The following is a 13,989-nucleotide window of genomic DNA, read 5'->3' on the forward strand; positions in this document are numbered from 1 at the left end:
TTCCTCCATGTCTTTCTGCCCTAGACTTTGTGATTTCCCTCTTCCCCCTCCAGGCGCCGACCGGGGAGGGGCTGCGTGAGAAGGGGAGTAGGTGGAAAAAAGAAAGAAAGTCACGGCTGACAGGCAGTTTGGTGGAAGAGAGGGACACCGAGGGGGAGGCTGTGGGGCCGCGCGGTGCCGTGGCGGGGAGAGCCGGGCGCCAGAGCCAAGCACGGCGCGTTCCGGGGCCGACGGGCGGCGAGCTCGGGCACGGCACGGCACGGCACGGCAGGGCACGGAGCGGCACGGCACGGCAAGGCGCGGCACGGCGCGGCACGGCGCGGCACGGCACGGCACGGCACGGCGCGGCACGGCACGGCTCGGCTCGGCAGGTACCGCGCAGGGCCGCCAGGGGGTGCCGGCGGCACGGCCGGCCGAGGCGGAGGGGCGCCGGTGCCCGCGGGGCGCGGCGGGGCCGGGCCGAGCCGCGGCGCGGGGCGGGCACAAAAGCGCCGCGCCCGGACACGCCAGCTTGGAGTCGGCGCCGGGAGCAGGGCGGGGTCGGTGGGCCGGAGTTCAGCGCTCAGCGGCCCCGGTACGGGCGGCTGGCTCAGGGCTCGCACGATGCCGGAGGCGCGGTGGGGCGCAGCAAGGGTTCTGTGGACGCTGCTGTGGGCGGCCGTGGTGCGCTCCTACAACGTAGATGTGGGTCGCCCCGTGATTTTCCGGGGTCCCAACGGCTCCTTCTTTGGGTACTCGGTGCTGCAGCACTACCACGATAGCACACGGTGGTGAGTAGCGCGGCCCCTGCGTGCCCGGGACGGGCGAGGGCGCGGGGGGCGGCGGGGATGCGGCCCGGCGGTCGCTGCCGGGACATCCATCCCTCCTGGCAGCCGCATCTCCCGCAGCGGCGCGGCCCGACCCGAGGCCCCTCGCAGGGGCCGCCAAGGGGCGCCTCCGCCCTGGACTGCGGGTCTCTCCCCGCGCTCGGGCCACCTCTTCGCTGGAGGCAGAGTTGTGGGCTCCGCGCCCCTTGAGCACGAAGGATTTCTCTAATGTGAGCAGGGGGCCCCGCGCTGGGAGGCGTTTTAACCCGGGATGTCCTTTCTGGGCTGGCAGCCGGCGCTTGGCATTGTGACCTAATTGTCCCCTAGCACCAGCCGGCCCGCGGCCGATGTCGCGACCCTGTACTCGATCCCCCTTCCTCGCGGGAAATATTTCGCAGCTCTTCGTCCGGACAGCGTACGAAAAAGCGCACGGGGTACGAATGATGATGGGTTTTGCCGTGTTAATGGGAAACGTTTCTAATACCGGTAACTTCCACCGAGAGCAGCACACGCAGCGTCCACGGAGCTAAACTACCCGCACTCTGCCTGGCGAGGGACAAAATTCCTCCGGAGGCTGAAGAGCCGCTTCCAAATCGTAGAGGAAATGTCTGTGTAACTTAAAAAAAACCCAAAAACGGCCGAAGAAAGAAAGTTTATCTACATCCAAAAATTTGTGAAACTGGCGAGCTTCTTGTTTTTCCTGTTGATTGAAAAGAGCGTTGGAACATAGTCTGTTTGTTGTCTAGGTTAGAGGCTCTTTGTGAGAATTAAATGTGATTTCTCTTAATTGGACCTAGCTAGTGTCATCTGGTGCCCTTCTAATGTGAGTAGCAGACACTGCTGCCAGTAAGCATCCACAAAGCATGTCTTTATCTTTTTATACTTAGATATTCAGCTATTGATGTTGGAACTTTGGTGCACTGTGGTTTAAATAAATTATTCATTCTGGCATACAGTTCTTTAAAAATGAATTTCTTTCACAGCCTTTAGTTCCCAAGTAGTTCTATGCTCTGCCTTTCTCCATAGTGGCTTTCATAGAGCATTCATTTTTAAGGGCTTACAAGAAGATATCATAGAGGAAAAGCACCCTGAGAGAAGAAAAGATCTCAGTTTAAAGCAGTGCTTAACTTAGGTCAGGAGTCAATGAAGGGTGCAAAGGCTGAAAGGAACTTCTATTCAACACAAATTGCTGGGGATTCACAAGGGTGTGAATGCAATGCTGATCTACTGCAGTGTGGTGGGGAAAAAGTGGTAGAATTTGTTGCTTCTTATGTAAGTATCTGTCATTCTGATTGATAAAATGAATTGTCTTCATAAAGCAACTGCTGGTGTGTTTTTGGAAGGGAAGGTGGACTAGGGAGGAATCTTTGAGATAGCCCCACTTCATTTAGAAACATGCTGGACTTTAAGTGTGGGGCATCTGTCTGAAGGCAGGGATCTGTTAGAAGTCTGGGTCTGGTGCTCAAATTAAAATCTTCAGTTATGTAAATTTCATTTTTTTTTGAAAATGGAGCTGATACCTGATGCCTTTGCTGTGACACCAGAAGAAAAAATACCAAACCAATGAAATATCTAAGATCATTAACTGTTTTTAAATAAAAAAGTTGTTACACCCAACACCCAAAAGTGTTAAGGGCAGCTTAGTATGGTAAGCATCAGCACAGTCAGAAATCATCAGGGTGGGATTGTCACCACTGGTGGGAATGCTCTTTTTTTCATTGTGAGACCAGGAAGTTTGTTTTCATGGGTACTTCAAAATCCTGTTCCCAACTGACACTGGGATAACAAGTTGGGAGACAAGTATTTTTAGACTTCCCTTGATTCTAGTGTGCTGTGTGCAGTTGTGCTTGTAATGTGTGCGTGCATCCTAAAAGTCATTAATGACTCTCTTAAAAGTATATGCTGCCTTCTTCCAGTTTTCTGAAGAAGCTCCTCTTAAGAGGCAGGGTTATTGTTTGTTTTTGTGTGTCAAGTTTTTTTCTTTCTTCTTGTGACTTTTATATACCCAAGGAAGAGCTATCATTTCAGTTTTCTCATGTCGATTGGGTCTGTACACTGCAATGGGAAGTAGTTAAAATAATTTAACTGTATACGGTGATATTTTGGACGATGAAGACTTGCCCAGTGAGTTTAGCACTATATGAGTCTGCAAAAATGTGATTGATCAAATCTGAGGCTGATGGGGCTCCTGCCCATCTAAAATTGTTTAATATGTTAATATGCTCTCAAGAATTTGAAGGTATTCAGGGAACTCTTGCTCTTCATTGCTTGTGGGCCTGATACTCACCTAATGTGCTTCTGACATGAGAGCTGTCTTGTTTTCTGTAGCCTTGCATATTTGTGTGTATGTATGTGTGTATATATATATATATATATATATATATGTATATATATAATGTTTCAACTCTATGTGTGTATATATATATATATATATGTATATATATAATGTTTCAACTCTTTGTTTTCCAAGACCACCTGTCTGTATTTCCTACCTTATGCCTAAAGGTTTCTAGTAAACTGGTTCAGGGTTTGGTGATCCTTTCAGGCTTCATATGAGCCAAATATTCATGTAGAATGAAAAGAAGGGAGGTGGGATATTTGGTATGAAATCTTACATCAGATAAGCATGAATAGCCAGGCTGCTGCACACAGAAATTACAAATGGGAACTGGGTGTTCAGCTGCCGCTACAGTAGTGGAGCCAGTCAGTGCCTTTGACATTTTCTGCAATAGTTGATTGCAATGATGGTTCCATTGAGCTGGTTTTGCACATTTTCTTGTCTTAAGAAATGTTTCTCAACTGAGATGTGCTGAGATTATTGTATTTCTGAAAATGTCTGCTTTTCCTTCCTTTAATCTGGACAGGTTTACTCAGTGCTGGGTACATCATTGCCATTTTCAGCAAGAAACCAAGTGGCTGGTTACATTTAGAGCAGGGACAAGCTGAAGTGCTTCTGCTCTCTGGATACAATGATGAGCCTTGGAGTAAGGACTCGAAAAACAACCAAGAAACGGCCCCAGACAGTTAAAAAGAAAATAAAACCCACATTTTTTCCCCAACTAAACAGTGGTAATAATTTGAAATCTCTGATTCTTCTTTTTTTAAATGAATAAGACATTTCTTTAGTCTCTCCCCCTTTCCCTCCTTATGATCTCTTCTTGCTGACACCCTCAAATCTGTCAGCAAGTCCAGGGTGACCATTTCATCTTCTCTGGCAAAATAATCTGGCATGGAAAAGTCAGTTTAGTTGCATGGTGTCCTGCTGTGAGTTTTACAATAAAGAAAGGGTCTGGTTTCTGTGCTGTTGCATCATTCCTTCAGCCCTGCTCTTCACCAGTTTGTGCTGCTGCTGAAATAATGAAGGTTGATCTGCATCTTGGGCTGCGTGAGATGTGTTGTAATGCATGTCCTGTAAACATGTGGTCGACCAGAAGGAGGGCAGTCCAAAATTGGATGGAATAAATTTTCTAATACAATTTGAAACAATAGAAAGCAGGCATTCTTTATCTGCACAGGACATGTAGTTGATCTCTCCTTGTTCTGCTTATGTTGTGAGACTTTACAACAAGGTGTTTATCATAATCATATATATTCATTAAAATATGTTTCTTATCTAATACATAAGCATCATTTCCTAGAAATATTTTACATGCATCTGCCTCCTGAAAGTCCTTTTATGGTTCTGGAGGTTTATTGAGAGGGGTCTCTAGTGGTTGTATGCACTGAATGCTTCAATATTAGAGGTGACCTTTCCTTGAACTTTTTCTTTGGACACGTGCTGTTGCTTCTTGTTACATAGCTTGCCTGAACAAACACTGTAGGTCTCTTTTATCTGTTTTTCCACTGGTTCCAGTCACATTTATCATCCTGTGTGTATACTTTTATATTCTTTCTTGGTTTTTTTGCCTGCTTAGTCTTTAAGCTCTATTCAGCAACTTCAGGGGAACTGAAAATTTTTATTCTCTGTGTTATGTATCAAAGGTGTGGGAACAGATTGACCCAGTGGAGACTGGAAGTTGTGTGCGTAATCTAAATAGTGATGCTGTAGATTCTGCCATGGAATTTCAAGGAATCTGAGCTTGCTGTCATTGGTCATGGATCATCCAGCCCTCCTGCTTCTTGCTCTGTGTGTCATGGATGAAACACAGGGTTTTATTTCAAGTAACTGGTTTGGTTTTTTTTTGGAAGTAACAGAGACATTTCTAAAGGGGAGAAACTCAACTGGGATATGATGGTAGGGCACCCTCTTTTGGTATGCTTTTGAAATGAGCTGTGGTATGTGAGGATACTTAAAGATTTTTTTTCCCAACATGTACCTCTGCAGTGAGGTGAGGTGCCTACAGTCCTCAGTCTTTTAATTGTGATTGTCTAATCCCTGCTGATGCTTAATGTGTTTGGCATCTCTCCAGGCATTGGTCAGCTCTGCACTTCTGTTCACTGTTCCTTTTGTTAAATTCAACACCTAATTTCCAAATCTGTGTGTCCTGAAGGGTCAGTCAACAGGGAAGTGATCATTACTGTTCTTCAGGAAGTAATTTTAAAGAGGTGTGAATTTCTCTGTGGCCAAGAAAGCTTCTTGTAGTCCAATAAAACTGGCTGCTGCAACTCCTTCAGTGGCATGGTTTCCAGCCATGCAGCTGCATAGTTCTCTCAATACAGATGAAAATGTTTGTCATTGATCATGTGAGTATGAGTGCAAGAAGAGAAAGTTAAGTGTGCTTTCTGCTCCCTATTTTGGTTTAAACCCCAATACTTTTTTCACAGAGCCAGTGGGATGAGGCTGTTGCTCACAGATTTCTGTACACCTCAAGGAAAATGGCTGAAATGGCTCCAAACTCCCCTCCTCCTGTTCTTGGTTCTCTGCCTTTCTCCATAGAAAGTAACCTCTTTCTCTTGATGAGGTTTCCCCTCAAGGTATCTCCATGCAGCTACTCACTAATATTCTAGGGGCTTTCCATAGAATAGTGTGGTTGTGAGAAGCTGCACTCATCAAGAATCTCTGCAGACAGTGTTACTCACATAGCATACTCACATAGTAAGCCTCACATAGTGAGCCTTTTGGCAAAAGGCTGGAGAGCTGCTGGCACCTCCTTGCCGACTGCCCAAGCAGTCATATAGTAACACTGGAAATCTGTACTGCAAAGATCAGTCATTTTAAACAAATGCTGGTTAAAGTATTTGGAATATATTGGAAAGTTCTTCTATTTGTATCTTCTGTGTCCATGCCAGGCAAGACTCCACAGCACTGAAATAAGAGAAGACTTTATTAGACTATAAGATTTATTTTGAAATGTATTTCTGATTTGATATAGTAGCAGAGAAAAAACACTTCCTCTGATTGCAGTGCTGTTTCATAAACATTGCACAAGATTTCAAAGGTGATTTAAATATGAGAGGAGATATAAACAGGTGGGTTCTTTTGCTCCATGAGTCCCAAAGTATTTAGATGGAAATGAGTTGTCTATCCAGGTCTTCTGAAAAGTCTCATGATAGTTAAATGGGTGACTTCCTTACAACACTTAAGGCATTACATACAGAAGCTAGTGAAAGAGTAAGCAAGTCTTTTTGTTGACAAAGGAAATATTCAAGTCTCAAACCTTTGAATAAAATTAAAGTAATTGTTATGTAACAAATACCAACCAAAAACCATGTGAACAAACAGAAAACCTCCTGTTTTCCATCTTAGGGCATTAGTGAGCATGGATCATACTAGATGATGCAGTGGCTCTGCAAAGGCTTCAACTGCTGGGTTTTAGGTGCAAGAGTGAGAGAATGAGACAAAATCCTAAGATGACGTAGTATGTGCTGTGTGTGAAATACCAAATTTGAATGCATGGACATTCAAGACAATCCAAAATAAATTTGCCATTGGCACACATCACTGACTGCTTCTTTCTGCTCAGTCCACATCAAGGAATGGCAATGTACATTTTCTTTTTGAAAGGTATAATTGCTCAAGACAGCAGTATTATCTGTACCAATAGTCTACTCCAATTGCTAATTATCAATTTTTCCCATTCATCTTTTTAAAGAGAGATGAAAATGCTGTGTAATTTAGGCTCCATTGTCTCTGTCTTTCATGTTGCAACCCAAGGTATCTTGTGCATTAGTTACCAAATCATATTTATTTTTCTTAGGTTAGAACAGGACCTGTTTTAAACTGGAGTTTGGTGTGACCTGTGTTATCTTACTGTTATAACAGGTCATAGAAACATGGTGTTTCTTTTTGCACTTTGAACCTGTAACTCTTTAAGATCACGTTAGATCTCCTGACTTTCAATAAGTGAATGTTATGCATTCATTGCCTGTGTAAATGAAATGACTGGCATTTGATTTAATATCTGCTGACTGCCTAGTAGGATTTCCATTCAGAGTTATTTTTCAGGCTCCTTTGCACTTGCTCCCCAAGTGTGCAGCCTCTGTAGTTTTTAGCATTTTAAGTATTTTAGACATTCATTCTTCTCACTTGTGAAAGCATGATATGTGTAACAGAGTGCAAGAGTGCAATTCCATTAGACTTCTCCAAATGAAAGAGTTTGGCCTATAAAATCTCAGCAAAAATAGTCACTTAACACAAGTGTTTCTCATATTTTTGTAAATGTATCAGGTTTTTTTTACCACAGGCCAATTTTGTTGCACCCAAGATCCAAAGCAGTGTGTCAGGAGTGGAGGTAGGCTCCTGTTGTGTATAGATGAGGCTCTGATGCAGGGGAAGCTCTTTTGCATGGCTCAGGTTGGCCCTGGACAAGTGCACACCTTGTGCCTTGGGTCTCCTTGTGTGTACTGGGATGGTGATGATGAGTGGTGGTTGGTATGGAGCTTTAGGTTGGAGGGTGAGGGAAAAGTTGTTAAGAACAGGGAAAACATCAATTTGGGCATTGGTGCTGGGCTGTCCATCTGAGAGGGCTGTGTGTGCAGGCTGACTTTGCACCAGTAGCTCTGTAGTGGCTAAACCAAGAGCAGTGTCCCCTTGGGTAGCTGCTGCTGCCTCCCAGGTGGCAGCCTGGGTCTGCACAGGGGACTTCTGGAGCCCTAGCCCTTTAGAGATGGTCGCTCTTAGTTCCAACCCCAGGCTTAACTTTAGTGAGGATTTTTTTACATTCAGGAGATCTGTCATGCATGACAGTACAAGAGAATTGCAGAACTGTTACTTAGCTGCTCTCCTTGGAGCTGTCTTCCTCCTGCTTAACCTCCTTCTTCCTCCTCACCTGCCCAGCTCTGGGGTCACAAATTGTCCTTTTAATAAGGAGACAGTGAAATACTTGTGCATCAGTACTTGTGCTTCCCCTGTAATCCTCCTCAAAAAGCATCCCTTAGGGCATAAGAAGATAGAAGCCTGCTTGTTAAAGAGTTCAACTAGATCCTAGCACAAGTGATTAAAAAGTGCTGACCATCTTTCTTTCGAGGGTAACCCTATGGTCAGAGCAGGCCATTGGTGCTTCCCAGAAACACAAGATCTCATGTGGGGTCCAGGTAAAGTCTTCACAGCCTTAATGATAAATGTTGGTTGATAGCAATGTATTGTGGAAGAGGTATGCTTGTATTGTTGGTTTGATTTCTTGCTGTTGTTTATTCAAAATGTAATTATATAAAATGTTCTGAGAATGGGGTGCCTCCACTTTCTAAACAAGCTTACAAATCTTGTGCTGCCTGGCAAGACTGCAGCCAGCAGGAGGTTCAGATTTTATCTGCTGTGTGTATATCAGTTCTGGATTGATGTAGCTGAAACTGAGGAAAAATGGATGCAGATGCTGTTGTGCTCTTAATGCTATCCTAAAAGCTTTTGGAAGGTGTGTGGTGAGGGTGTGTCATTTTAAATGTGGTACAATTGTAATAGACATTTTATTTGTTAAAAATATTTGAGCATTCACTGTGGAGAAGCACAGTGGTGTGAAGAAGCACACCTTTATTGCGTGTGGTGTTTTCAGTTCATGAATCAGTGTCATTGTTTACAAGGTTGCTGAGAAAAGTGTTTGTGCTAGTGAAGCTCTAGCAATGTGAGCTTTGGTGATGTTTGTGGATTTTTTCCCCTTTCCTCCTGAAATTAAACACTTGTTGCTTTGTTTCTGGTTTCCAGGGTCTTGGTTGGTGCCCCCAAGGCAGAATCTAAATACAGCACCTCTGTTCAGTCCCCTGGAGCAGTGTTCAAATGTCGAGTTCATACCAACCCTGACAGAAGATGCACAGAACTGGATATGGGGAGAGGTGGGTAGTTATGATGTTGGGACAGTAGGAGGCAACCAAAAAAATCCAAACTCCATGGCCAGCAGTCCTTCTTCCAACTTCAAATTGGCCCCAAAATATTGAGAGGCAGCCATCAGCCTTTCCTGATGGATTTTGAACACTGTTAGCAAAAGTGTCGTGTTCTCTTCAGCATTACAAAATAAGATCCCACTGGTGCTGGTGTCCTCTCAATGACCTTGCTTGCTCTTTCCAGCAAGTAACCAGGTAAATGTGGATTTTTCCCTGCTAAACCTGAGCTTCTGTCTTTCTTCATCTGCTTCAGTGTGGCTTTTCAGCATGTTGGTGACTATGTACGTGTTTTGTACTGCCTGCTCCAGGCAGTGCTGAAGTCAGAGTGCAGAGGTGACCCCAGGCAATGCTGTGAATGGCTCATGATATGTGATGTTATTGGTAATGTGGTGATCTATGGGTTCCCTCATAATACAGCAAATAATTTCTTGAGTTTACTTTTTGTACTAAAGTGGTCTCAGTGAGACCGCTTGTATGCCATTGTGTGGGATCTGGGTTGACTTCAGTTACTCTGATGAACTGTCTGAGGCAGGGGAAGGTGGACGCCTAAAGTAAAATTATGATCTAAAACTTCCTGCTGGATAATGATGGTAAAGAATGAAGCATTTTAATATTTGGGTTTTCTTGGTGACATGTTGCTTTTCCTGCCTTTATACAATAAGGCATAGTTCATCTTGTACTTACACTAAGTAGAATTTCTGTTTATGAAGTTTACATGTGTTAAGACAGCGTTTTAGCTAAGTGGTTTGTCCTCTACCAGATTGTAAGTTGTCATGGATTCATGAGTGCTGCCTGATAGGACTGTAGATATCAGCCTCTTCTTTTTTTTTTTAAGTGCCCCTGATCTCATTTTTAAGGTTGCATTCAGGAGGCAATCTGATACCTCTCCCATTGACTTAATGGTTTGATGGCTCATTTAAGTAGAGCTGTGAACACAGTGTGATAGCTGCTGGCTGTTGGGAACAGGGTCTGTCCTCAGCTGTTTATGTGTATGGTGCCACTTAGGAGTGAGAACATTGCCCCGGTTAATGCATTCAAGAACTAATAAATAATCAGGATGCAGGGGGAAAGAAAAGCATTTTCAAATGTTTGATGGGAAATCTCTTTTTTTGTCGGGATTCTTTGGTAGGTATTTAAAACTCACGGTCCTTGCCTTGCTGCCTTTCCCTTTTTTTCTGTAGGCAATTCTCGGGGCATGCTCTGTGGAAAGACCTGTAAGGAAGACAGAGATGATGAATGGATGGGTGTGAGCCTAGCTAGACAGCCAAAGGCTGGTGGAAGTGTGCTGGTAAGTCTATACTATTCTTTGATCTCATTAAAAATGTAGCTGCTGCCTGACTAAGCACATCAGGATTGTGTTGGCAGTGACTGGCAGAGTCCAGGCAGCAGATTCTGTAGTCCCTTTCTTCAAGCCAAAGTGAACCCCAGCCAGAGGACATGATTTATAGAGGGAGGACTCCAAGCCATCACACCTGACTTGTGTCAGCCAAGGATTTCCTCCTAAATCTGAGGATTTATATCTTTGAACTGAATAAACACAATTTGTCTGGGAGGTATTCTACTAATTTGTTCTTTTTGTAGTTTTTCTGTGTTTATGTAGGAAATATGCAAGCATACATTTTCCTTAAGCATATGAATTGCATCTGAAAACTGACAAGGAAAAATGTAAATTGCTCTTTGTGGCCATATTTTTCATTTATCTATATTAATTTCTTATTGAGTAGGTAGAAGAGTTGCAGATAGAGATGTCTTAACTGTGTGTGGATTGACTTACTGTTTTCAGTGGGGTCACTATGCACATAGACGGGACAAGGAGAGCTGATATGATCCTTAGGATGTGCAATATTTCTTTGCAAAACTTTTCCTGTGATATTGTAAAGAGTCCCGGGCAAAACCCTTTCTAGAATGCACAGGTATTGTACATTATGATTTTACATTTGTTGTCTGCATGTACATCCATGGTTGGGTTCTGACTGTCTACCTGAGTGAGTGTGTGTGCAGGGAAGTTAACAGAAATAAAAAGAATTTTGCAGCAAAGTGTTGTGCATGTTATATGTGGCAGAGAAATATCAAGGTTGTATCAGGGTAACCTTGACAGCAGTCTAATTCTAAACAGCACTGTTTGTGAATAGGAAACTTTCAGTTTGCCCCATCTTTCCAATGATAGAGAGGACTGCCCTTGCATGGAACTGTCAAAAAGCTGCTAGTGAGAAAGATCTTGTGCAGTGATTACTGTACCAATCACCTGTAAAAGGCAAGAGGACAAACCTGCTTCTCTCAAAGACTTTTTTTAAAATATGTGCTTAGGGTACCGGTGCTTATGCCCCTTGTGCACCAACTTCCCTGTGGGCAAACAGGTAGGTTTGATACCTTTCTGTCACAGTATTGTGATATTTTTTTGCCTCATTTCTCTTGGTATATATCTTGTAAGTGTGATAGGGGCTACCTTCACTTTTCTTAGATGTTTTAAACATGTTCAGGACTAAAGGACGAAGGGAGAAAGAGGGGCATAAATAAAATAGACTGTAAATGTATACAACAGAGGATAAAATTCATTCAAGGCATTCATGCTAGTGTATGCAATTCATATTTTCAGGGTGTATCCTGTACTGTATGTGCTCAGTTCTGTGTGACAGCTGAGGAGTAACTTGCGTTTATCAGGATAACACTACCCTTGAGAGACTTCCTTTTCATTGTCCAGTCGTCAGCCTGACATTCATCCTAATTAATTTTTAGAAGGTTGTTAATGCATTTTTTTTGGGCAGCTCTTAATTTCTTGTCGAAACTATGTTTTAAGAATAGCAGATTTTGTGTGTTTTGGTTCAAAGGGAACCAGGTTGCAGCTGATGCTTAGGGGTCATCTCCCTAGAGATAAGCAGTAATTGAAGGGAATGCTGGTGGGGCAAAAAGCCAAGGTGGGTGCTGCCTGGATGGATGGAGGCTACAAGGGTGAGAGACATGGGCGGTCTTGCATTAGTCTGAGGGGGTAGAAATTTCACACATAAAGCAGGTTAAAAGTGAAATGTAAGTAAAGTAAAATACACAGCTGGTAGTATGCTTATTTCAGTGCAGGTTAGGGTGGTAAAATGACTCCACAAGTGACACTGATTTAAAAAAATCCTGATCCAGGGCTCTGACAAGATTATACTGCCCCTCACCATGTAGGCCATGTCCAGATGCCGGAGACTATTAATTATATAATTCTCATTATTATTTATCACCAAAGTCTTAAACTACTAATTATACATCTGTGTGCATCTGTGTGTAAACAGAGCCTGAAATGAATGCATACAGATTCCTTTGTGGAAGGAAATTACTTGGATGTTTCAGGTCACTGTTGCTCTCTGTTTTGAGAACTTTTTACTGAAAAAGATTTGTGATTTTTCCACAGATGGTTTTCCATACATGTGCTCTTCTAATTTTAAGGATTAGCATTTCTTTAAAATGTAGCTTTTCTTTGAGGCCCATTTGAAAAACTGGTTTTCTGAGAAGATGTGTCTGAATATGTGTTCATAGCTGTATTTGCCAATTTTTTTTTTTTATTGCTAGATAACACGAGTGTGTTTCTTTAGTTAGAAATGTGTAGAGTTTACATTGTCAGACATTGCAGCTATATTTACTCCCATCAGCATCCCCTCCAGGAATTCCTTTAAGTCAGAGTAATATCTTTCTGGTCAGTAGCCCTGGGTAGATTGTTGTTTTTTTTTTTTTTTTTTCCATAAACAAATGTAATTGCCTGTGTGAAATATTCATGCTCCTGGCATGAATCCTGTGTTAGATTAACTAGTCCCACAGTTTAATTGTGGGTTGTATAAAGAAGTTGATGCTTTTGCTTTGTAGCTGCTTAGAGGCCTAAATTTTTTTCTTTTCAGCTTTCCCCAGTTGCCTGATAAGAGTACCAGCTATGATGGCAACAGGGCAGTAGGGAAGGTGAGGAGCATGCCAGAGGGCTTTCGTTGGTGTTTGGTAAAAGGTAGATTGTGTTTGAGCCCATGTTGTGCAAGGATGCTACTAAACCAGAATTTGGTGTTTGTGTGATGGGTTAAATAGTAAAGCATCAAACAGTGAGGTTATAAACAAATGTAGGAGTAAGATTTAATGAGAAAGTTTCTTGTCCTTGGATACACTGTCAGTCAGTCTGCATTAATCTCAGTACTGCAATAATACACCTGAGATTGCCTGCTCTTTCCAAACTGAAACAGCAATATTCCTCCTTTTACTTCTGTTGGGAGAGGAACCAGGGGTGTTGCATTGTGACTGGGATATAAGCCACATCCTTCAGTCTTGCTCTTCCTAAATACCTGCCACTTCTGTCATTCTATTGCTCTTCATGTGGAGCAAAGCTGGTGGCTGCAGCAATCTGCAAAAGAGCCAAGTGTCAGCAGTTCTGAAATGGCCTATTCATTATATTGCAGTATTGCAGTGTCAGCCATCAATAGATACCTTGCTTTGCTCAGAAGCATTTTATTTTGCTTCAAGGGTTTGCATAATTTCTCCCCTGTTCTGTAGATCTGGGACCTGTACCCCAGCAGCAGCTGCTGAGCACCAAAGTATGCTGATGGTTTCCTTATTGCACAGGGACTTACCTGTAACTTGCATCTAAAAACAGGGTGCAGAGGTTGTCAGTTGTTTGCAGTTGTTTGCCTCAAATTCAGGTGACTCACTTCTGTTCCAAGGACCTCTTCAGACCTGTGCTGTTGCTGCCAGAGAAGGAAGAATGTAGCCACATCACCTTGCCTTGGCAACGTTGAATGATACAGTGACAGTTGTAATCAACTCTAAATGCTTTTGAGAAGACAGAAAAAACCAAAATCAGATGTGTTGTGGTAGGGAGACAAATGTGCTAGTTGTCTGGCTACAGAGAAATGAGTTTTGAGGAGGAAGAGGAGCTGCTGGACTCCTGTCCATTGTGAAGATGTCAAATTTCAAA

The 13,989-nt window shown here is 43.2% G+C and overlaps 1 protein-coding gene across 2 annotated transcripts in view; it reads left to right on the top strand.

The window, feature by feature from the left end:
- Positions 1 to 570: 570 nt before the first annotated feature.
- The window catches only part of ITGA9 (integrin subunit alpha 9), a 210,299-nt gene continuing 196,880 nt past the window's right edge, over positions 571 to 13,989 (top strand). Inside the window, exons 1-3 of one of the 2 annotated variants that reach the window (XM_063158715.1) lie at positions 571 to 770; positions 8,884 to 9,011; positions 10,241 to 10,347. In XM_063158715.1, the coding sequence (XP_063014785.1) occupies positions 604 to 770; positions 8,884 to 9,011; positions 10,241 to 10,347 (402 nt within the window). In that variant the 5' untranslated portion in view covers positions 571 to 603. The remainder of the gene's footprint in view (positions 771 to 8,883; positions 9,012 to 10,240; positions 10,348 to 13,989) is intronic. The other variant, XM_063158707.1, reaches the window with a different exon arrangement.

This window comes from Melospiza melodia, chromosome 1 (assembly GCF_035770615.1).
Source record: "Melospiza melodia melodia isolate bMelMel2 chromosome 1, bMelMel2.pri, whole genome shotgun sequence".
Lineage (NCBI taxonomy): Eukaryota > Metazoa > Chordata > Aves > Passeriformes > Passerellidae > Melospiza > Melospiza melodia.